The sequence below is a fragment of the Baudoinia panamericana genome (genome assembly GCF_000338955.1).
Source record: "Baudoinia panamericana UAMH 10762 unplaced genomic scaffold BAUCOscaffold_15, whole genome shotgun sequence".
Classification (NCBI taxonomy): Eukaryota; Fungi; Ascomycota; class Dothideomycetes; order Mycosphaerellales; family Teratosphaeriaceae; genus Baudoinia; species Baudoinia panamericana.
In genome coordinates this window covers 495470-514743 of record NW_006911271.1, presented here as the reverse complement: position 1 = coordinate 514743, position 19274 = coordinate 495470, and the positions used below count along the sequence as shown (strand labels likewise).

Genomic DNA, 19274 nt, shown 5'->3' with positions numbered 1-19274 from the left:
ACAACAGTGCTGACACCTGTTGACGCAGCTTAAAGCGCACGGTCTTACGATGAAGCAAGTGCCATCTGTTCCCGCGTGTGAGCGTCTGTGTCCCAGGCCTGACGAAGACATCTGAACGGCCAACTGTCAAACAGGGTTGACAGGTATCGATATGAAGGGTGCTGAGACTTGTTGACAAGGCCTCCTTGGAACGCACGATGTTCGGACGAAAGCAAGCATTGTCTGGTCCCACATGTTCATCTCCGCCGTCAGTGTAAGATTTCCGGTATCCCCGGGCCCGCGACAAAGGGTCTCAGGAAAATGCGAACCGTAATGGCTTTCCGGTCCTGCGGGATGCTATCGCACTATGGAGATAGCTGCGACGCACGATCTGCGAACCCAGCCTATGTTTCACATGTCAAGGAGTTTGCATCGACAAGAGCAAGCCATAGCGAGCACCCGGACGCCCCTCGTTGTCCCAGTTCGGCACTTTCCACCAAGATGGCGTGCAACAACAAGCGAGCGCGGCCGAGAGGCCGAGACACAGCGTTGGAGGTAGGCTCTCATCGCGACAATACGGTTCTCAACCGCAGCTTGGATGAAATTGTCATCCGCGTAGGCAGTGGGCCTCGCCTTGGAAGTCCTTTGGAAAGTCGCCGAAGGTGGGCTGACCGTTTTGCAAGCCGCGGCGAGATGGTTCAAGCCACGGCTCCAGTAGTCTGGCAGCCGGCTCTGAAGATAGATCGGTGGAGGTAGGTGACTTTCCCAGTTTCGCCAAGCGGCGATCGTATTCGTAGTGGAGGTCGTTAGTAGGCTGACGGACGACTTCCCCGGAGACCAACTACGGCTATAAGCCATAAGCTACCCGCAGAAGGGAAAAGGCCAGACTGAAGTCATGGGGGCGACCTTGGTTTGGCACGGGGAGCAGAACGTGCCGCTAATCGAGCCGAGGCTCTTGTTATCACCCGTGGTCTTGCGTACAAAATCAACTGCATCTGCTAGACCTTTTAGGCAGTGCAGGATTTTAGGTGCTGTAGGTCCGCATGCAGATTGAAACAAGGCTTGCATAAGGAGATTGAACGATACCATCGGATAGCTCCTCGTACCTGCGTCGTGTTTACTTGTTCCTGCAGTAGCCTGCAATCGCATGCAAGCCTGACGTATGCCTTTGCCTATTGAATGCGGAAAATCCTGGCGTGCTTGCCCTTTCAAGCCATCCTCTTCTGGAGTTTTGCGTGGCTGAGACCTGCATAAGCTCCGCTTTGGGTGGTGATGATCTATTTCTGCCTTTCTGTTAGCGCGCGTTTCCGCTTCCGAGTGCATGCGGTCTCGGCAGACGCTGAATTGGCCATGCATATGCATATGACCTGACGCAAGAATTACATTAGAGATGCATAAGGAGAGGAGATTAAGCGAACCTGAACGATGGAGAATGATGGTCTCTCGAGACATATGCTTGATCCAGTCTGTCAAATCAATGACACAGCTTGTGATACCATGAAAGTCTTCTCGAAGCTGGCTAGGTAGCATGGTGAAACGCCGGCTCTGGGGAAGAGACGGCAATGTGTCAGGGTGTCTGGCCTTGCGGGTCCCACCAATCGACAAGGTGATCGACTAGTCCCGTTGGCCCGCAGTGAGAGCAAACGGTACCTGCGTTAGCGAAGAGTCGTGTTTCATCACAGCTGCGAGTCTACGAAGTCTCTGCGGCCGCGTTCGGAGACCATGACGAGGATTTTGTCAACGACGCGTCGAGCTGATAGCGGCCGGCGACATCAACGAGTGGCGGCCGGATCGTGGCCATACATCGCAGCTCTGCCTAACCGACGATGCCGTTCAAAGTAGGCGTGAAAGCGCTGTCTCTGGAGCAAGCGCTACGACCGGCAGTGACCAGAGGACTGATTGTTTGTGATGTATGGACCCCATCAGCGAATCTCTGTGAGGCTTCTGGAAGCCGCCAAATCCTTCTTGCCTAAAAATGCTCTCTAGTATTACCGATTGGAAGCGATAGGCTGAAGTGGCGCTGCGCTTCCAGCCAACAGGCTGTAGGGCCCTCCCAGCTCGGTAAAAGTGGAAAAACCAAAAGAGCGATGCGCGACAAAGTACACTTGTTATTCGACCAGTCGACGAACATGCAGCCGTGAGCACATGAGACATCGCATCCGTCGAGGACTTCATCGTCACCCTGCAGCACTCTGCGACACCCGCGGCACGTTACTGCTCACTGTTTGCAGCGAGCTGCGTGGTGGTGTCGCCATTTCCGTGCTACTTGAGCCCTCAACCAACGTTCGCCATCACCCGCAGCTGGATTGGCAATGCATTGTACAAAGTACTGCTCGCGTTAATGCAGGTACAGAGTTTGCATTTCTGCACAGTGTGCGCATTGTCTGAGGCAAGTCATAGTTGGCATACCACACGTCGATCGAGGAGCACCGCTGCCAAGAGCCGATCTCGTGCTGGTCCATAGGCGAACCTATCACATCGTCATGAACGCGAGAAAAGCTCCCGCAGTAGGGGTGGGCCAGGTGGGTGTACCTGCAGCTCTAGCGGGCTGAGAGTGGTCGGGTCCTGCGAGGCTCGACTTGGATTTGGCTTCCGTTCCGACGTGTCCCATGCGCTATCTCGAATCGCGGATACGCTAAGCAGTGTGCCTGGCAGACCGTGGCTAGCTACTCTGGCCTACACTATTCGCCGCTCATCGTTCTTATCCCGCAGCCGATCCCAGCATTCGTTCACTTTGTCTGTGCCGGGGTTTCTCATCTACCTGATCGTTCTCTTGTGCACTTCTTTCATCGTCATCTTTGTCTTATTCCTCGCCCACTTCGGTGCTGACCCGATCTGTACATCTGTGCAGCTCGTCGACAGTACCAGACATTCCTTTTGGGGGCCTTTCTGCTACACTAGCTTCTTGTGCAACTATCGATCGAAAAGTTTCAGCCCACGACTTACATCCGGCCTCTAGTAAACAGAAAGCGACACCCACTCTCTGTTCAGTCATTCCTCGGACCTCACCTTCGACCTGTGTGGATCGATCTGTACACTAACAACACGTCCGGTCACCGCCATCAAACTAATTGGAAGCCCACTGAGTGCGTCCACTGGAATATAGACCTGCTCAATCCAATCGCCTAACCCTTCGAAGTCTGGTCAGTGGCAGCTGTAATAGAAAGACTGGCTTCGAAACCGCTCGAACTGACGTCTCACATAGAGTGCTGCAATGGAATACGCATACCAGACGACTCCGCCCATGGCGCAGTCGCCGTTCTTCTACTATAATCCATCCCCAAGCCCTGAAAACAGGCAACATGGTCACTTTACGCCGCATCCGCATGGGCTGCCAATGGCTGTCGTGCCATCGAGCCCGCAACACATCGCGCCTTTCCCACAACACCCGGTATATCAGCGTCCACACTCCGCTGACCGTCAGATGATGTACCATCAGTCCGGGCCCGCATACGTATCGCAAGCGATGATCACACCCGTTGCGTCTCCGAAGATGCACTACCACAAGCCGGCAATCTACGTACAGCATGAGATGCCAATGCTGATGGCATTGAACACTGAGTGCCACAGCTACTTCCCACCTACGCCCACGCTTTCTGCGTCTGGCTCCTTCAGCACCGTTGACAGCTCCCCCCCAACCTGCGATATCGTTCCTACTCCCGTGACCGCAAGCTACTACCAGAGGCCGAACCTGCCCATGTACGCTGTGGTCAAGCAAGGCTGCGAGGAAGAGGTGTTCTCCGAGGTCCTGTCAACTGGTGAGTGGTCACGGCCGCAATCTCCACCGATGACACCCGTCTACTTGCATCCTGGATCTGCTGCCCCGGGCGAGATGGCTTACCACCTGACGGCTGGCTCTTGCCCTTCGCTGTCTCCTTGTCCATCACCGATCCCACGCTCGGTCACTTCTGAGCTCGATGTCTGCGATCCTCGCGCCCTAACAGTGGGCCCAAGCACCATTGACTTCTCGGCTCTGCCAACCATGCCAACCGCAGAGGAGGCAATGAAGAGCAATACAACCATGCACCAGGATAGCGTTCAGGTTGTCACCCCTGACGAGCTGATTCATTACGGCGGCGTAGACTACTTCGAGCCCATTTTTGAGCTTGATGGCGAGGAGGACTGTGGGGTCATGTGCTCGAACACTGGTGTCGACACCATTCACTTCAATGGTAACAAACGTCAGCGTATGGAAATGGCACCAATGAGTATTGAGGACGACGGCTTCTTCAGTGAATCAAGCTATAGCGACGAAGAGTTTGCCGCCGTCGCCAGCTACTCTCCCTCCACATCTGAGTTCTCCATCCCAGAGCAGTGTGCTGCCGCCGCAGCTCCACAAACCAAGCGCAAATCATCGAAGAAGACAGCGGATGCATCGTCCGCTCAGTCCACGAGCCACCAGAACTCCTCTTCCTCGGCCTCTACATCGGCGAGCAACGAGGGTGGTGCTTCTGCTGCCAGCACTCCGGGGCATGGCAGCAGCTCTCGTCGTGGTCGCAAGCAGTCCTTGACTGATGACCCTTCCAAGACTTTCGTCTGCACCCTGTGCAGCCGTCGCTTCCGCAGGCAAGAACACCTCAAGCGCCACTATAGGTCTCTCCACACCCACGAGAAGCCCTTCGAGTGCACCGACTGCGGCAAGAAGTTCTCTCGCTCCGACAACCTTAGCCAGCACCAGCGTACCCATGGTGCCGGCACCATGGTCATGGGTGTTCTGCCTCAAGATCAACAGCATCTGGCACCCATCGAGTCCGTCAATGGTGGCGAAGCAGGGAGTCTGATCGCTCCCAAGAGCGACCAGCATTACACGCCGCAGCCGCTGGCACCCCACCAGCAACGGCTCAGCCCGGACGCTGGTCAACTTGGTGCCATGCTCTTCGACGTGACCGCTCAGGTTGCTGGCAGCAGCAGCAGCTCGGTGACATACTCGGACAGCTCTAGCTCATCCTCCGATCGCAAGCCAGCGAAGAAGAGGAAGCGGGACGAGTAGATCTTACCACGTCACATGAAAAAAGAGTTCGAATGAGTATCACGCCGTCACGTTGGAGGACTTCATAGACGTCACGGCCATGCCAATGGCTGATATCAAGTCGGGAAGAAGGAACACCAGGATACATGACCCGTCGCGGAAGACACATCTCCTTTTGTCATTGCTGCGCCTTCTTTCGTTGTACTAATTCCCGCAAATCCGCATGAGGCTGTACGTGTCCAGGGAAGAAAAGAGGCTTGCTTTTACTGCGCTTCGTCCTTCTATGTGTAGAACTAGTTTCCTATGTCTTTGTTCTTTGCTTTGAGCTTGCTTGAGCGGGAAGTTGGAGATGGTGTAGAGATATATGTTGTGAAAGATCGAAGGCGCTGCGCTGGTCGCTGGTTGTCTCTGCATTGATTGTGCTTGTTACTATGTGTATCTAGTGTAGCAATAGCAGCGCTTCCAGTATAGGGCGTTTGTCACTCATTTATGCCATCAACTTGCAAATTTCTGCCTTTCCTTCTCAGAAATTTAGCAGTGGGTGAAGTGTACTTAAGGTAGAGGGTGAAGTGTACTCAAGGTAGAGGGTGAAGTGTAATTAAGGTAGTGAGTGAAGTGTACTTAAGGTAAAGGGAGGTTGGTATGAGAGAGACATAGTCTCAAACATAACTGTCCGTCTCAGCTGAACCTGATCGACACGCGTGCCACCCAGCCATGCTATTACACTGACAGTATTCAAACGCCTAGTCAACGCTTGATCGAAGACGCTGCCGTTACGCCGCCGCTCGCAAGGTAATACAGTAGTAGCTGCCACCACTTCCCTACCGACTGCCAGACATTCCAACGCCTGTCTCTTATTTCTTTCCGAATCCCAGGAACTTCTTCATCTTCGCTTCCACATCCCCTCTAGCCTTGTTCTCCTTCTTTCCTTCCACCTTCTCCGGCTTCGCCATGGCCGCCTTATGCGCCGCCTGACCTTCCGCCTGCCGCTCTGCCAGATCCACCTTGAGTTCCTGAGCCTGAGCCCGATACTCCGCCTTTAGACTCGGACCCTGTCGCGCTTGGAGACTTGCGTCTGGCGACCAGCCTATTGTCACTACAACGCCACCACGGAAGCCCATATCTCTGACTAAACGCTGAGAAGGACTGTTAGGGAGAGTCTGATGGCCCTTAGAGCCCAGATAGCGGAGCTCAAAGGGCTCTGGCGCTGCGGTTAGAGTGTCCATGACCTTACTGTACAAGTCTGCGGCCGTATCAGTGTTAGTCATGGTGATAACGAGGGAGTATTGGTCCGGGTAGCGCACTCGGATGCGCACGCTCTGAACTGTGGCTAGCTTTTCTTGCCGCTCAGCTTCTTGTTCAGCGAGTTCACGGTCAGAAAGTAGACGAGTGTTCCTCCCTGCGCGTTCAAGCGCAGCTTGATGTGCCTTGGCGTGTTCGATGTGTGGCTCAAAGACCGAAGGATCATCTGGTGCAAGCGCCGCAGCTGGGGTTGAGGAGGAGGGTGGCCGGTAGACAGATATGCCGTTCATCGTGCTCGCTGACTCCGTTGAAGGCTCCGTCGTTGATGTGTCCGGATCTGTGATGGTGGAAGATGCTAGCACGTCGTTTTCTATGGTTGGCGCTGTCGGCCCATCGACAATCGGAACGTCCTCGTTCCGCTCTGGACCTGGCGCCTCTGGTAGTGCTGCAGCATTGTCCGCCTCCGCATTAGGTCGGCCGCCGTTAACTGCCAGCACGTCTGCTACGCCAACGGAATGGCTTGCGCCGCTGCCAGTGCCTGCAGAAGTACCATCGATACTTGCGAAATACGTTGTGATCTCCTGCATGGCCTCTTCAAGCGGCTGTTCAGTCTTTGCGAAAGTCAGTCGTACTAGTACACTCCCGCTGTTATATCCTAGTTGCGCAAGTGTCTTCTGGAGGTTTACAAAGCTTTCCATAGTCCGGCCCATAATGTTTAGGCATGGCTGCTCGTAGAGCAACCGCCCAGCTCCTGTGCTTCCGGAAGGCACGCCTCGCTGAGTGATGTTGAGCTTTCTTGCTGATCCGGCCACACCATCTTCGAACTTCCGCAACAATAGCCACAAGGAGGTTGTGCTGGGAAACTTGTCTTCTATTCTGCCGCCACCTTCGCTCTCTGGTAATTGTAGGGCCACGCTCACCACACTCGGTGACCGGCTTGCTTGTACGAGTTGGAGCTTAGCACCTGCTGACAGGCCGGACAAGCGAAATGGCTGCGAAAGGTCCAATGTCTTGTTGTTCTGTGTCCTGAGAGTGTAGCCTTCCGGGTTAAGCTTCCTGCTTCTACACGCCTCCTCCAGCACTTCTCGCAGGTATTTGCCAGGCGTGACTTTGACCTGCGTTCGCCGTGCCGTGGAATCGACCACAAAAATACTGCTCGTGGACATCGCTGCTACGCGGCTGCCTGCGCCCTCCGCTGGCTCTCACGCAGTCGTGCCTCTCTATACACTCCAGACAGATATTGCACCAACGCCCTGCCTCTTCTGTAGATGTGTGGAGCGCAGAACAAGTAGCTCAAGGCGATCACGATGAGGCGTTCACTACGGGTGAGTCGAAGGCCACCCAGCTCGGACATGGATCGCTTGGGTGTTGGTCACGTGGGTTTAATTGTTGCGCATATGAGTGTCCAGTTGTTGATAAGTTGGTGTCAACAGTCATTAGTCATTCAGTATCGTTTGCTTCGAGCGTCTTCGATGAGGCAACAGTTGGATTGCATGTGCGTTTGCGAGCCTTCCCCCACATGCATGCGTGCCTGCCCTGTGCAGCAACCCCCGCCGGAATTATTTGTTGACATAATCACCAACAGTCGACCGCCTCGAAAGGTCGAAGACTTCGACAGATCGTACCATCACAAGCCTGGCCAACAGCAACACTTTCTTCTCCCGCCTACTGTCAGACGTCGTCAACATGTCGCCCACCGTCCATATAACCTCGCCACAACACTTCAGCCAAGTCCTCTCGTCATCCCGCATCGTCGTAACAGAGTAAGACCTTCTCGCTTACTGCACCGCTACGTTCGCTACTAACAGCATTTACAGCTTCTACGCCGATTGGTGCGGCCCCTGCAAAGCCATCGCCCCTGTCTACGAACAACTCTCCACCCAACTCTCTCGCCCAGGCACCATAACTTTCACCAAAGTGAACACGGACACCCAAAAAGAGATCGCTCAGACCTACAACATCACCGCCATGCCGACCTTCATGATCTTTAAGGCCGGCCGCGAGACCAAACGGATACGTGGTGCCGACCCCAAAGCGCTGGATCAGGCTGTCAAGCAATTGGCGCAAGAAGCAGGTCGAGCGGACGAGGGTGGTGCTGCGGCGGGAGAGGCGAGCTCGAGTGGTGCTGCGTGGTTAGGTGTGGGCGTGCCGAGAGGGTACGTGGATGTTACGGATCAGGTCGACGTGCTGGGACTGGACTTTTTGAACCTGGACGGGGAGAAGGGTGATAAGAGGACGGTATTTGACGGCAATAAACCAAGTTCTCTCGGTGCGGGTAAGAGGAAAGACGGAGCGAAGAACGATTGGATAGAAAGCGACACGGACGAGCAACTCATGCTTTTCGTGCCGTTTCAGTCAACGCTCAAGCTACACAGCATACACCTAACCTCGGTGATACCTGCAGAAGGCACCGGCGACGACGAAGTCATGCGGCCAAAGACGCTCAAAATCTTTACGAACCGATCGACTGTGGTGGGGTTCGACGAAGCGGACGACTTGCCTTGTACGCAGGAGATTGAGTTGAAAGAGTCGGACTGGGATGCTAAGACTGCCACTGCGAAAGTGGAGCTACGGTATGTCAAGTTTCAGAATGTCAGCTCCATTGTTATCTTTGTTGCGGACGGTGAGGGTGAGGGCGAGAAGACGAGGATAGATCGGTTGCGGTTTGTAGGAACTGGTGGGGAGAAGAGGGATATGGGCAAGCTGGAGAAGATTGGAGATGAGCAGGGCGAGTAATTCTGCGTACGTGTTGATGGCCTCTGCTCGCGAAAGCCGGGCTGAAGTGTTGTCGCGAAAGACTCCCATTAGCTTCGGTCTCACCCGAAGAGACGACTCAACGAGGAAGGTACGATTACGGAAGGTGCGAAGCGACTCAAGCACTGCCCATGATGCATTGCATATAGCGCATGCTATGTTGCATACTGCTAGAAAGCGTAGACAGCAGTTCATATCGGCAGACTGCATCCCCTTCGAAACACGCCCTGTGCGCCATCATGCAGACCCTCATCCACGGTGTCCGTCTCACTTCCCTCAAAGGTACTCCACTAGTGACCGGCTCTCCTGCTCTCCGCAATGACCTTGGTCATCTCATCGACCTTTCTCTTCGCGCGGCCGAATGTGCCGAGCCTCTTCTTCGCCAGCTTCCTTGCGCGCTTGTCCTTGCTGTTGCGGAGCAGTTCGATGACGCGGCGCTCGTACGGTGCGAGACTTGTAAAGTGTCAGTACATCCGTTGTGACGAAGATATAGATCTTATATGTGTATGTGCATACCCTGCAACCTCCTTCACGATATCCCTCACGAAGCTGGTTCGCTTGCTCAAATGACCTTTCATGCGTGAAACCCGCGGCTTAGGCTGGCGGGGAGTGACTTTCTGGATGCCAACACGTTCGTTAGTATATCAATGTCCGCCAAATCTCTGCTGTTGCAGCCGCTGGTCATCCACGGGGCGCTGGTTAAACGTACGTGGCCACGATTAAGGCCAACGGCAATGCCGCTCCTCTGCTTTACCTCCTTCGGCATGATGGCGGTATTGGGGGAGATGGTGGATGGATCGATGTTGTATCGCTACGCTGCGATAGTGCGGGCCTTCAAACTTCGGAAGTGATGCTCTTGGCGCTCAAATCGGCCGGCGTTTTTGTGGGCTTGGCAGAGAAGACGCGGAAGCAGTTCCGACTACTATGGAAGCACGCTCACGTGAACCAAGCCACCCGCTCGGCGTAGATTACGCCACCCGAATAGCCGTTGAGCCGCATCATCCGCAAGAAGGCGACCGGAGCATCACTGTACATCTTCACCAAGCCAGCCACGGCTTTACCCTTGCATGGGATGGCATCGGCACATTGCTTACTACATAAAGCGAAGGCGCCACCTATGATCAGTGACGGTAGATGCAGTGGCAGTCGGTAGGCTCGCGTAGCAGTCAGTGATGCTCAGGTACCAACCACATCCGAGCCATCCGGCAAAGTCTAATATGGTCGTTGGCTTCATGCCTGTGACGCAATCACCACTCACTGCACTACCGCACCATGAGCCTTAGCACTCGTCACCGCGGCGAAGGTTTGCGTTTTCGCCCAACGACAGCGCGTCAGTAGGTCTTCATAGCCTTTTCATATCTCTTCATCTCACCCTCGCCCATTTCTTTTTGCCTTATACACGTAGCATATCACCTCTTGTGTGAGCCAATTCACGCCTCGCCCACGATAGTCCTTGAGGAAGGCTACGACGCGGCTTTCTGAACAGCAGTGGAGTGTTATACCATACCCCCGACGCAGACGTAAGCCACCGCAGAGATGTTCGGCTTCTCGTACTGGTTCCTGCCGCTCTTCGCAGGCTGCGTATGGCTAGGTACGGCGACATCAGCGTCCTCCGGTCTTATGCAACTAACACATTCTTTAAGGGACACTCCTCGCCATGCTGGGCGCCTGGGAGGCCATGGGTCGCCCTCATTATAGCGAAATGGCATCAAACCAGCCCACAGCATATATCTCAGACATCGGCGCCACGCGATGGGGCAAGCCTCTGTTTATCGCCGGCAGCGCAGTGATGGTTGTCATCTTCGACGTTACTTTCATCTCAGAACGATGGCTACGACATAAGGGTCGCTTGCAGAGCAATTACGGGAGGGGCGAGAAGATTCTCAGCGTGTTCGCGATCATCTTTGCGGTCGTAGGTGCCGCAGGGTTGATACTGCTCACCATTTTCGACACGAAGCGCCACCCTGAGGTGCACGATGCTATGCTAATCGTATTCATGTAAGCCGTCTCGTCCCCTGATTCAGGGCTGATATATGCGCTGACATAAACCTCCGTCAGTGCTGGATACGTTATCTCCGCCATTTTCATCTGCGCAGAATACCAGCGCCTCGGCGTGCATTACCGGGAATCTGCAATCCTCCGCACCTCATTTTGGATCAAGCTCGGCTTCATCATTGTCGAGGTTGCGCTCGCGATTGCATTCGGCGTTACCGAGTATAAGACAATGTACCAATCATCAGCCATCCTCGAGTGGGTAATTGCGCTGATCTACATCTTCTATGTGTGGAGTGTACGTATTCAAGGCGCCAGCTTCCTCCACAACCTATAACTGACATGTCCACTTGCAGTTCATCATCGATTTCCTGCCAGCCGTCCACACAAGGCATAAAGGCGACCGCTTCCCGCCCGTGCGAAGAAGCGACGACGAAATGGCCATGACCACCGAGGCCGCAGGCACAATGACTGGTGGTCCCGTCTACACCAGTGGCGGCTATGGTCACAATGACCGGGAGAGCTACGGCAGCCAGCAGCCGGTAATGCAGCAGAATGGCGGTTACAATAATTATGCGTCTCAGCATGCGTCGAGGAACTTCTAGATCCTCGTGGAGTGTGTTGAATGAGCCTTGGTAAGCGTTGGCCATAGAAGCATGAGCGTTGGAGTTACGGAATGGGAGGTGTTGCTGGTTCTGTACGAGTAGCCGAAGATGGGTGACTATACACCGGCCAGATACTGTAATGATACCCAATGATCACAATCGAAGACGTTACCATCAGTGCGGCGTGCAACCTCATGATTTGGCACACTCGACGTGCTTGGAACCGGAAATGGAACTACGTGCTCCGGCGAACACTCTTGCTGATACTCAAGAGGATGAGGAGCAAGCATAACAGGCACAACATTCTAACACTTTCACCATCGGCCACAATAAGTTACGTCGTCACGGCGTATATGTCGTTACAGCCGCTACGAGCGAAGCTTTACCACCACGGACCATGACCATGTCCATGACCACTCCATCCATTGCCACCACTCTGCTGAGCGAAGCGCACAATCACGGCGCTGCTGAAAGGCACATCGACGCTCAGCTGACCGTTACGTCCTACACCCGCCGTCTCTCCTCTTGTCACATTGCCAAGCAACACCGGCATCCCGTTGTCCAGTTCGTAGTTGAAGCTGTAACCGTCGAAAGTAATGCCGGTGATAGCATCGCTACCATTCGCCATCAAGCGTTGCAGTTGCACAGCCCCGTAGTTACCTGGAGGAAGTTGGAAGGTGTACTGCTGGACAGGCCGCGGGTAGTTGTCCGTGTAATTGCTATTGTAGTCTGTAGCGTTGTAGCTCATCATGTTGACCACGATGAGCCGGGCAAGCGAGCCATTAACGTATGCGGCGTAGGCGCTCTCTTCGTCGTTCGGAAGAGGTAGGTTGATTATACTCGGCGTTGACGTGACAATGTTGCCGAGAAAGGAAGCTACGGCGATGTTGCCGTAGTACGGTGCTTTTGTCCCCTTGGAGGTGATGTTCGTATCAACCGGTTGCCAACTTTGGTAGCGATAATTGGTCCCTTGATGCATGTGGACGCGGCTGATGTTGTTTGTTGCGCACCAAAGGTTGAAGTCAATACCCCAGAGTGCAGCACCGAAGGTGTTGCTGAGACCTGGACGGCCTTGGTTGTACAGAGAGTTTGTCTCGCCCATGATGAAGGGGAGGTTGTTAGAACCAAGGTTAGCAGGCAGGCCGCGCAGCAGGCGGGACTCGTTCAGTTGCTTGGCAATTGACACCACGTTGGACGTGTGGTTCATGAGCGTGCCTTGTAGAGTCACGCCAGGTACTGTGGCACCACTGATATAGCTGTAGGTTTGTTAGCAGTCGACGAGGGAAAGCCGCTCAGCTAGCGCTTACTTATGTGTTGTGATCACGGCAATGTCTTTGTCAGTGTCAAGCCCATCCTCCCACGTCCGGATCGGATCCAGGCTGTTGCTGGTGCCCGCAAACGAGGGTGCGTAATAAGTGTAGTTCTGGGAGGACGCGAGATCCGGACACGGACCAGTCATGGCCGCCTTGATGGCTCTCGTCCAATTCAGCCACTCGTTTACGTAACTCTGCTCCGTCCAGTTTGAAGGCCGCACGATACCTTGTGCGGATGTCTTGAACAGGTCCGGCTCGTTGCCAAGCTCCCAATGCAAGAGTCTGCCGCCTTGGAGCGCTTTACATGCGTATGGCACTGAGGCAATGAGCCCTTCACGGGCGAAGGTGCTATTTCGGCCAAGGTTGAAGCCGTGGATGAACTTCGTGTTAGGCCATGTCTGGTAAGACTCGAAATAGGCCGGTCCGATAGTTAGAGTGGTAGGGTAGTCCGGCGAGATAGCTGGATTGACGATACCTATCTCGGCGACGGCGATGGAGCTGTTGAATACAGCATAGTCTTGAGTATTGCCGCCGACTCTGATAAACGGCTTGGTTCCGGTCAGGTCGCCAAGGTTGTTGAGAAGATTGTTCGAGAAAGTGTTCGGACTCGAAAGATTGCCCGCGAAATCAGGGAACGAACTGAACTCGATGCTATAAGAGACAAAGGCGGGAAGAGGAACACCAGCACCTGTAGGTGCTACAGCGCTGACAGCAACAGCAGACACATTGTTCGACGAGCCATTTGGGGTCCATAAGGCGCAAGAGCCGTGCGCCAGGCCCAGGGCGAGCCATACATCTCTCATTCGCGCCATGGTATCGTATACGGCTGACTCTGAGGGAGACGCTCACCTTTTATGATGCTTACCTGGGACGGCATCTGATGCCATGCACCGCGACGTAACGTCGTATTAGCCCCGCATTGACTCTGTGAGAACACCATGTGGATCGCTGCAGCCTCCAGAGATTCTCCGTCGACAGTGAGCGAGGCAACTTGGTGTACCTGACGATCTCTGCGGAGAAGGGATGCATGATTGCTAATAGCCGGCATACGAGCTTCGAGAGACACATTGAGCAGACGCCGATGTTGCTCGGCAGCAGCTAAGGTGATCGCAAGGCCGTGCAATCTCTTGCTCGCTGCTATAGCAGCGGCGTGCGGAAGATGCGAGCAGAGGGGGAAGTGTCGAGAGCGAAGAACAAAACAACCTGCAAAGTCAGATGCACAAGGCTCGAAGAGGTTAGCGCGACTTGGCATTGAGCGAGCATCAAAACTTCGCGTCGCGAATTGCAAGAAGCCTTCTTTTTCTCTTCGTGCGGCGGCATGATCAAATACAGTTTCCCAAAGTTGCTTGGTCACCGACACGTCTGTGGTGAACATAGCGTCATTCATGCCACAGAATGAAACAATTGCAATCGGTTAGCAGCCATTTCCGACTCGCTGGCCCTCTCCCTCTGGCCTTGACGGCGCGCTGGTGATCGAACAAATCTTATCAATGGTCAGATATGGAAAGGCTGAACAACAGTTGTAGGATCTGATGGAGAAGGTAGGATCGTCTGGTTGTACTGCCGTCTTGTTGAACGTTGGGAAAGTGTTCACTTTAACCCGCATTTACACAGCAGCGCTCGTCACGGTGAACAAGCTAAAGATTACGTATCAAGCGCTTTACTCCTCTCATGCATTATACGCAGCATACATGGCTGGACTAAATGTTGTTGCGCTCATATCGGGCGGCAAGGACTCGCTCTTTTCTATTCTGCACTGCATCGCGAACGGGCACAATGTGGTGGCTCTTGCTAACTTGCATCCTCCGCCGTCCCAGAACGCACGAGATGCTGAAGACCTGGACAGCTTTATGTATCAGACGATAGGGCACCAGATAATGCCGCTCTATGAGCAGGCCCTCGGGCTACCATTGTACCGCCAGGAAATTGTGGGCTCGGCCGTGGTCCGGGAAAGGTCATACCAACCCGTTTCCGACCTACAGGGTCTAGAGTCGGACGAGACGGAGTCTCTTGTACCACTGCTACTCAAGGTGAAGGCCGCACACCCTGAGCTAAATGCGGTAAGCACGGGCGCAATACTCTCAGACTACCAGCGTACGCGGGTGGAGTCTGTCGCCTTGCGACTTGGCCTGGTACCGCTGTCTTATCTATGGCAGTATCCGTTGCTATCTGGCAATACGTCACGCTCTTTGTTACAGGACATGGCAGCTGTCGGACAAGATTCACGCATTATCAAGGTAGCTTCAGGGGGGCTGAACGAAAGCTTTCTATGGCTGAACGTTGCAGACGCGAACACTATTCGCATGCTCACAACAGCCGCCCAAAGGTTTGGCACCACGGGAGACGGTGCAGTGCTGGGTGAGGGTGGCGAATACGAAACGCTAGCTGTTAATGGCCCGACACCTTTATGGAAGGCGTCCATCTCTGTGCCTGACGAAGCAAGGACGGTCGTACAAGGAGAAGCGGGTAGTTTCTCAATACACCTGCGCAGGGCCGAAACAGTACGCGGCAGTACTGTCATGGCAGACCACAAGCACCCCCGAGTTCCGCCGCTTTTGGACCTGACGTCAGACAGCGTCTTACAAGTTCTACTTGCTGACCTCTCAGCGCCGCGGGCACAGGGCCGGGTAGTTGCTCAGCAGCCTATACCATCGCCGGAGTTTGGGAGGAGAAGTGTGGGAGAGGTCGACAATCTATATGAATGCCGTACTGGGCAAGGCGGCGATGCCGCGGCTCAGACACGCTCAATAATGGATGCCATGACTGCCGAGCTGGAAATGCAGAAACCGCGGTTAGGAATGCACTCTATCGCATACACTTCGATCATCTTGCGTAACATGGCAGATTTTGCAGATGTCAACAGAGTCTATGGAAGCTATTTCAGCAAACCAAATCCTCCGGCACGGGTCACACTAGCCTGTGCAGATGTTCTTGCCCATGGCTGCCATCTGATGATAGGATTCACATGTCAGAAAGATGCAACGCAAATTACGCCCATTGTACGGAAAGGCCTGCACGTCCAGTCACGCTCTTATTGGGCGCCGGCGAATATTGGGCCGTACTCCCAAGCGATCTCCATACCAGTAGTGGGCAATGCGAGGTTGGACTCTGCCAACGTTGTGTATGTGGCAGGTCAGATCCCATTAGTGCCGGCGAACATGGAGCTGTACCACGGGTTCCCATCGGCAGACATTGTCAGCTTCGCGCACCAAACAGTATTGGCTTTGCAACACATGAGACGAATCGCCGAGGTGACGAGGATGGAGCATTGGATCGCTGCGATTGCATTCATCGTTGTTCCGCCTAGCGAAACAGCCCCAGGTTTTGCCGCAGTGGCGTCAACCGCATGGGAAAGCTTCCATGCTGCTGCCTCTGAAGTACATTCGCCGGAACAAGAGGACGATGACGAGGATTTCGATGTATGGCATTTGCAACAGAAAGCCTGGTACGGCAAGCCGATTTCGAAAGCATCTCAGCGCCCAAAAGCCAGCACATTGACACCGCCGCTCTGGGTCATCGAAGTGGATGCTTTGCCTCGGGGAGCAAGTATCGAGTGGGTCGGTTACGGAGCCACGGCGCCAGGATTGGCAGCCGAGCACTTGATGCACCTGCAGTACCTGCTCCGTACTTTCAAAGAACACATCATTCAAAGGCCAGATCGTGTCCAACAACCGTGCACCGTTGACCGCCGAGCCACTGCCGGCGCCCAGAGTGGATACTGATCAGCATACGTGGAGGGCTGTGTGAAGCAGGAATGACGGAAGTAGCAGCATTTGTAGACTTCCCACGTGAAGGAGGCCGACTCGACATGCATTCGGCCCAGTCAAGCTTTCTTCTCCACATACACCTTGCGCGAAGCCTGCCGAACCCGGAAACAACGCCAATGCGGGGCAAGAGCGCGTTTGGAAAGCTTCCTACTAGCACCCGGCGACGGTTTGCAGACAACACCAAGCGTCGATGTATCATGGCGTGAGGGGAACGGTGCCGTAAGTAATCTGCATCGATGGCGCGATCGACAGCGTATGTCAGGAGGATTGTTCATCCTTTTCAGCGACGCTTAGCCCTACTACAGCCGAGGCTCCTACAACCACGCATTGAGGGGCTACCACATTCGATCACTAAATAGCATATTGGGAATGTGTAGACGAGTATGCTTGCGTCCGGCTTCCAATTCACATTCAGGCAGCTTCACACATTCGAGTCGTATCTCTTTGCAAGACCCCTTTTCGTTTTGTTCTGCACAACATTGTCTATATGGCTCCTGACCTCAATGCCGTCGCCGCTGGCGAGCGGTTCGACTACTCACAGCCGGGCTCTTCCGGCTATCATATCAACCAAGAGATCACCTGGAACGATCCAAAGAACCGAAAGTTGAAGGTCTTAACCATCGGAGCCGGTGTGACCGGCATATTGATGGCATACCGGATACAGAAGGATTGCCCAAATGTAGAGCATGTTATCTACGAGAAGAACGCAGATATCGGAGGGACGTGGCTCGAGGTTGGTCTGTTGTATTTGGAGCAAGCTGTCCATTGGTTCGCTGACGACAACATCGCAATGGGCAGAACCGGTACCCGGGCGCTGCATGTGAGCAAATGATCGATCATGATTCTACCGATTCTGTGAGCAAGCGATAACGGTTGTCTTGAACACTTTCAGGTGATATACCTAGTCATGCCTACACCTATCAGTTCGCCCTCAATCCAGACTGGCCTCGCTTCTTCTCATACTCGCCTGACATCTGGAAATATCTTGACAAAGTCTGCGAGACATTCGACTTGAGGAAGTATATGAACTTCAACACCGAAGTCATAGGGTGCTATTGGGACGAAGGTATGGGTGAATGGAAGGTCAAGCTGCGGGAGACCGTAAACGGAGAGGTCGTTCGAGAATTTGGTGATACTTGCCAGTTGTTACTCCACGGCACTGGTATCCTGAACAATTTCAAGTGGCCAGACATACCTGGCTTGAAAGATAAGTTCAAGGGTAGGGTTGTTCATACGGCTCGCTGGCCCACAGATTACCAGAAGGAGCAGTGGAACCACGATCGCGTTGCAGTCATCGGATCTGGCGCCTCATCCATCCAGACTGTGCCTACCATGCAGCCGCACGCTAAGCATATCGACATTTTCGTCCGCACTGGCGTATGGTTCGTCCAGATTGCGAACAACTATGGCCAAAACAAAGAATACGACCAGCAGGAGAGGGACACATTCCGCCACGACCCTAAAGCCTTGGTTGCCCATGCGAAGGATATCGAGGATCAAGTCAACGGTCTCTGGGGAGCCTTCTACTCCGATACCGAGGCACAAAAGATGGGCCAGGAGTTGTTCCGTAACCGTATGAAGGAGTTCATCAAGGACGAACGGCTGTTGAAAGGCTTCACACCTAAGTTCGGCTTGGGGTGCCGTAGGATCACTCCTGGCGATCCGTACATGGAGGCCATACAGAAGGACAATGTCGACGTCCACTTCACGCCTGTCGTCAGCTGCACCGAAGAAGGCGTGGTTGGTGGTGACGGCACTGAGCGCAAGGTTGACACCATTGTCTGTGCCACCGGCTTTGACGTTTCGTACCGACCACGTTTCCCAATCGTAGGCGTAGATGGCATGGACTTGAAGGAGAAGTGGAAGGTCTGCCCTGAGTCGTATCTCGGCCTTGCAATCCCGGACTTTCCAAACTTCCTCACCTTCATCGGCCCGACTTGGCCTGTCGAGAATGGTTCAGTGATGGGCCCGCTACACACAGTCTCCGACTACGCCGTTCAGATCATCAAGAAGATGCAGAATGAGAACATCAAAAGTTGGGTGCCCGATCAGGCAAAGACCGATGCTTTCAACGACCACGTGCAGGAGTGGATCAAGCACACTGTCTGGAAGTATGTGACTCCCCGTAAGTGTCCCGTGCATATTCGATCGATGCTGACGTGCTTGCCTCTTGCTCGGTAGGGACGAGTGCCGAAGCTGGGTAAGTTGCCGAATACGTCCGTCTCATAACTCCTTGTCCTAACCGCGAGCAGTACAAAAATAACGACACCGGCCGTGTCAATGCTGTCTGGCCCGGCTCGTCTATGCACTACCAGCAAGTCATTGCCCAGCCGAGGTACGAAGACTTTCACATCCAGTACTTCGATAAGAACCCTTGGGCTTCGCTGGGCATGGGCTGGACAATCGAGAACCGCCTAGGTGCGCAGGGCGCGGACTGCAGTCCGTACCTCAACCTTAACAATATTGACCCGAAGTGGTACGTCGTTTTTAGACCGCTTGTCGTGGTTGATATGCTGACGGAGATCCTGCAGGTTCGAAGCAATGGGTGGTGACGCCAAGGTGCTTGTCGAGCAGCAGAACAATCAAAACGCTCGAAAGGGAGCCAGGGCACCGATAGATCAGTAGTAGCACCCTTGAACATGTTCGCTGCATG

At 54.1% G+C, this 19274-nt stretch overlaps 9 protein-coding genes across 9 annotated transcripts; 5 read left to right on the top strand and 4 right to left on the bottom strand.

Annotated features, from left to right (window-relative positions):
* Positions 1–788: 788 nt before the first annotated feature.
* BAUCODRAFT_322223 (uncharacterized protein) lies at positions 789–1817 on the bottom strand. The gene has a single exon (XM_007683502.1). The coding sequence runs from the start codon at positions 1507–1509 to the stop codon at positions 841–843; it is 669 nt and encodes a 222-aa protein (XP_007681692.1). The 5' UTR covers positions 1510–1817; the 3' UTR covers positions 789–840.
* A 1376-nt stretch (positions 1818–3193) lies between these two features.
* On the top strand, positions 3194–4969 carry BAUCODRAFT_28427 (uncharacterized protein; the record flags this gene model as incomplete). The annotated part of the gene is made up of 1 exon (XM_007683152.1): positions 3194–4969. The coding sequence occupies one exon, from the start codon at positions 3194–3196 to the stop codon at positions 4967–4969; it is 1776 nt and encodes a 591-aa protein (XP_007681342.1).
* Positions 4970–5505: 536 nt separating this feature from the next.
* Positions 5506–7685, bottom strand: BAUCODRAFT_39469 (uncharacterized protein). The gene has a single exon (XM_007683207.1). The coding sequence runs from the start codon at positions 7354–7356 to the stop codon at positions 5803–5805; it is 1554 nt and encodes a 517-aa protein (XP_007681397.1). The 5' UTR covers positions 7357–7685; the 3' UTR covers positions 5506–5802.
* Positions 7686–7692: 7 nt separating this feature from the next.
* On the top strand, positions 7693–9242 carry BAUCODRAFT_322316 (uncharacterized protein). The gene is made up of 3 exons (XM_007683501.1): positions 7693–7953; positions 8008–8932; positions 8988–9242. Exons 1-2 carry the CDS (start codon positions 7877–7879, stop codon positions 8924–8926), a joined length of 996 nt encoding a protein of 331 aa, XP_007681691.1. The 5' UTR covers positions 7693–7876; the 3' UTR covers positions 8927–8932; positions 8988–9242.
* Positions 9235–9710, bottom strand: BAUCODRAFT_28424 (uncharacterized protein; the record flags this gene model as incomplete). The annotated part of the gene is made up of 3 exons (XM_007683151.1): positions 9235–9397; positions 9461–9561; positions 9654–9710. The coding sequence occupies 3 exons, from the start codon at positions 9708–9710 to the stop codon at positions 9235–9237; spliced, it is 321 nt and encodes a 106-aa protein (XP_007681341.1).
* Positions 9711–10201: 491 nt separating this feature from the next.
* On the top strand, positions 10202–11691 carry BAUCODRAFT_117653 (uncharacterized protein). Its single transcript, XM_007683500.1, has 4 exons — positions 10202–10535; positions 10588–10942; positions 11003–11234; positions 11293–11691. Exons 1-4 carry the CDS (start codon positions 10481–10483, stop codon positions 11539–11541), a joined length of 891 nt encoding a protein of 296 aa, XP_007681690.1. The 5' UTR covers positions 10202–10480; the 3' UTR covers positions 11542–11691.
* Positions 11692–11862: 171 nt separating this feature from the next.
* On the bottom strand, positions 11863–13953 carry BAUCODRAFT_160825 (glycoside hydrolase family 79 protein). Its single transcript, XM_007683499.1, has 2 exons — positions 12849–13953; positions 11863–12797 (listed from the first exon to the last, which is right to left on the bottom strand). The coding sequence occupies exons 1-2, from the start codon at positions 13664–13666 to the stop codon at positions 11924–11926; spliced, it is 1692 nt and encodes a 563-aa protein (XP_007681689.1). The 5' UTR covers positions 13667–13953; the 3' UTR covers positions 11863–11923.
* A 592-nt stretch (positions 13954–14545) lies between these two features.
* Positions 14546–16576, top strand: BAUCODRAFT_80130 (uncharacterized protein; the record flags this gene model as incomplete). Its single annotated transcript, XM_007683314.1, has 2 exons — positions 14546–15304; positions 15539–16576. 2 exons carry the CDS (start codon positions 14546–14548, stop codon positions 16574–16576), a joined length of 1797 nt encoding a protein of 598 aa, XP_007681504.1.
* Positions 16577–16842: 266 nt separating this feature from the next.
* Positions 16843–19264, top strand: BAUCODRAFT_321989 (uncharacterized protein). Its single transcript, XM_007683498.1, has 6 exons — positions 16843–17354; positions 17420–17441; positions 17514–18732; positions 18803–18821; positions 18874–19097; positions 19153–19264. Exons 1-6 carry the CDS (start codon positions 17109–17111, stop codon positions 19244–19246), a joined length of 1824 nt encoding a protein of 607 aa, XP_007681688.1. The 5' UTR covers positions 16843–17108; the 3' UTR covers positions 19247–19264.
* The last annotated feature ends 10 nt before the right edge of the window (positions 19265–19274 follow it).

Coding starts and splice junctions, on each gene's coding strand:
- BAUCODRAFT_322223 (XM_007683502.1), bottom strand. CDS start 1,509: ATGCTACCTAGCCAGCTTCGAGAAGACTTTCATGGTATCACAAGCTGT.
- BAUCODRAFT_39469 (XM_007683207.1), bottom strand. CDS start 7,356: ATGTCCACGAGCAGTATTTTTGTGGTCGATTCCACGGCACGGCGAACG.
- BAUCODRAFT_117653 (XM_007683500.1), top strand. CDS start 10,481: ATGTTCGGCTTCTCGTACTGGTTCCTGCCGCTCTTCGCAGGCTGCGTA. Junction 10,536..10,587: donor CGCAGGCTGCGTATGGCTAG/GTACGGCGACAT, acceptor ACATTCTTTAAG/GGACACTCCTCGCCATGCTG. Junction 11,235..11,292: donor ACATCTTCTATGTGTGGAGT/GTACGTATTCAA, acceptor GTCCACTTGCAG/TTCATCATCGATTTCCTGCC.
- BAUCODRAFT_160825 (XM_007683499.1), bottom strand. CDS start 13,666: ATGGCGCGAATGAGAGATGTATGGCTCGCCCTGGGCCTGGCGCACGGC. Junction 12,798..12,848: donor GCCGTGATCACAACACATAA/GTAAGCGCTAGC, acceptor ACAAACCTACAG/CTATATCAGTGGTGCCACAG.
- BAUCODRAFT_321989 (XM_007683498.1), top strand. CDS start 17,109: ATGGCTCCTGACCTCAATGCCGTCGCCGCTGGCGAGCGGTTCGACTAC. Junction 17,355..17,419: donor TCGGAGGGACGTGGCTCGAG/GTTGGTCTGTTG, acceptor CGCAATGGGCAG/AACCGGTACCCGGGCGCTGC. Junction 19,098..19,152: donor AACAATATTGACCCGAAGTG/GTACGTCGTTTT, acceptor GAGATCCTGCAG/GTTCGAAGCAATGGGTGGTG.
- BAUCODRAFT_322316 (XM_007683501.1), top strand. CDS start 7,877: ATGTCGCCCACCGTCCATATAACCTCGCCACAACACTTCAGCCAAGTC. Junction 7,954..8,007: donor TCCCGCATCGTCGTAACAGA/GTAAGACCTTCT, acceptor CAGCATTTACAG/CTTCTACGCCGATTGGTGCG.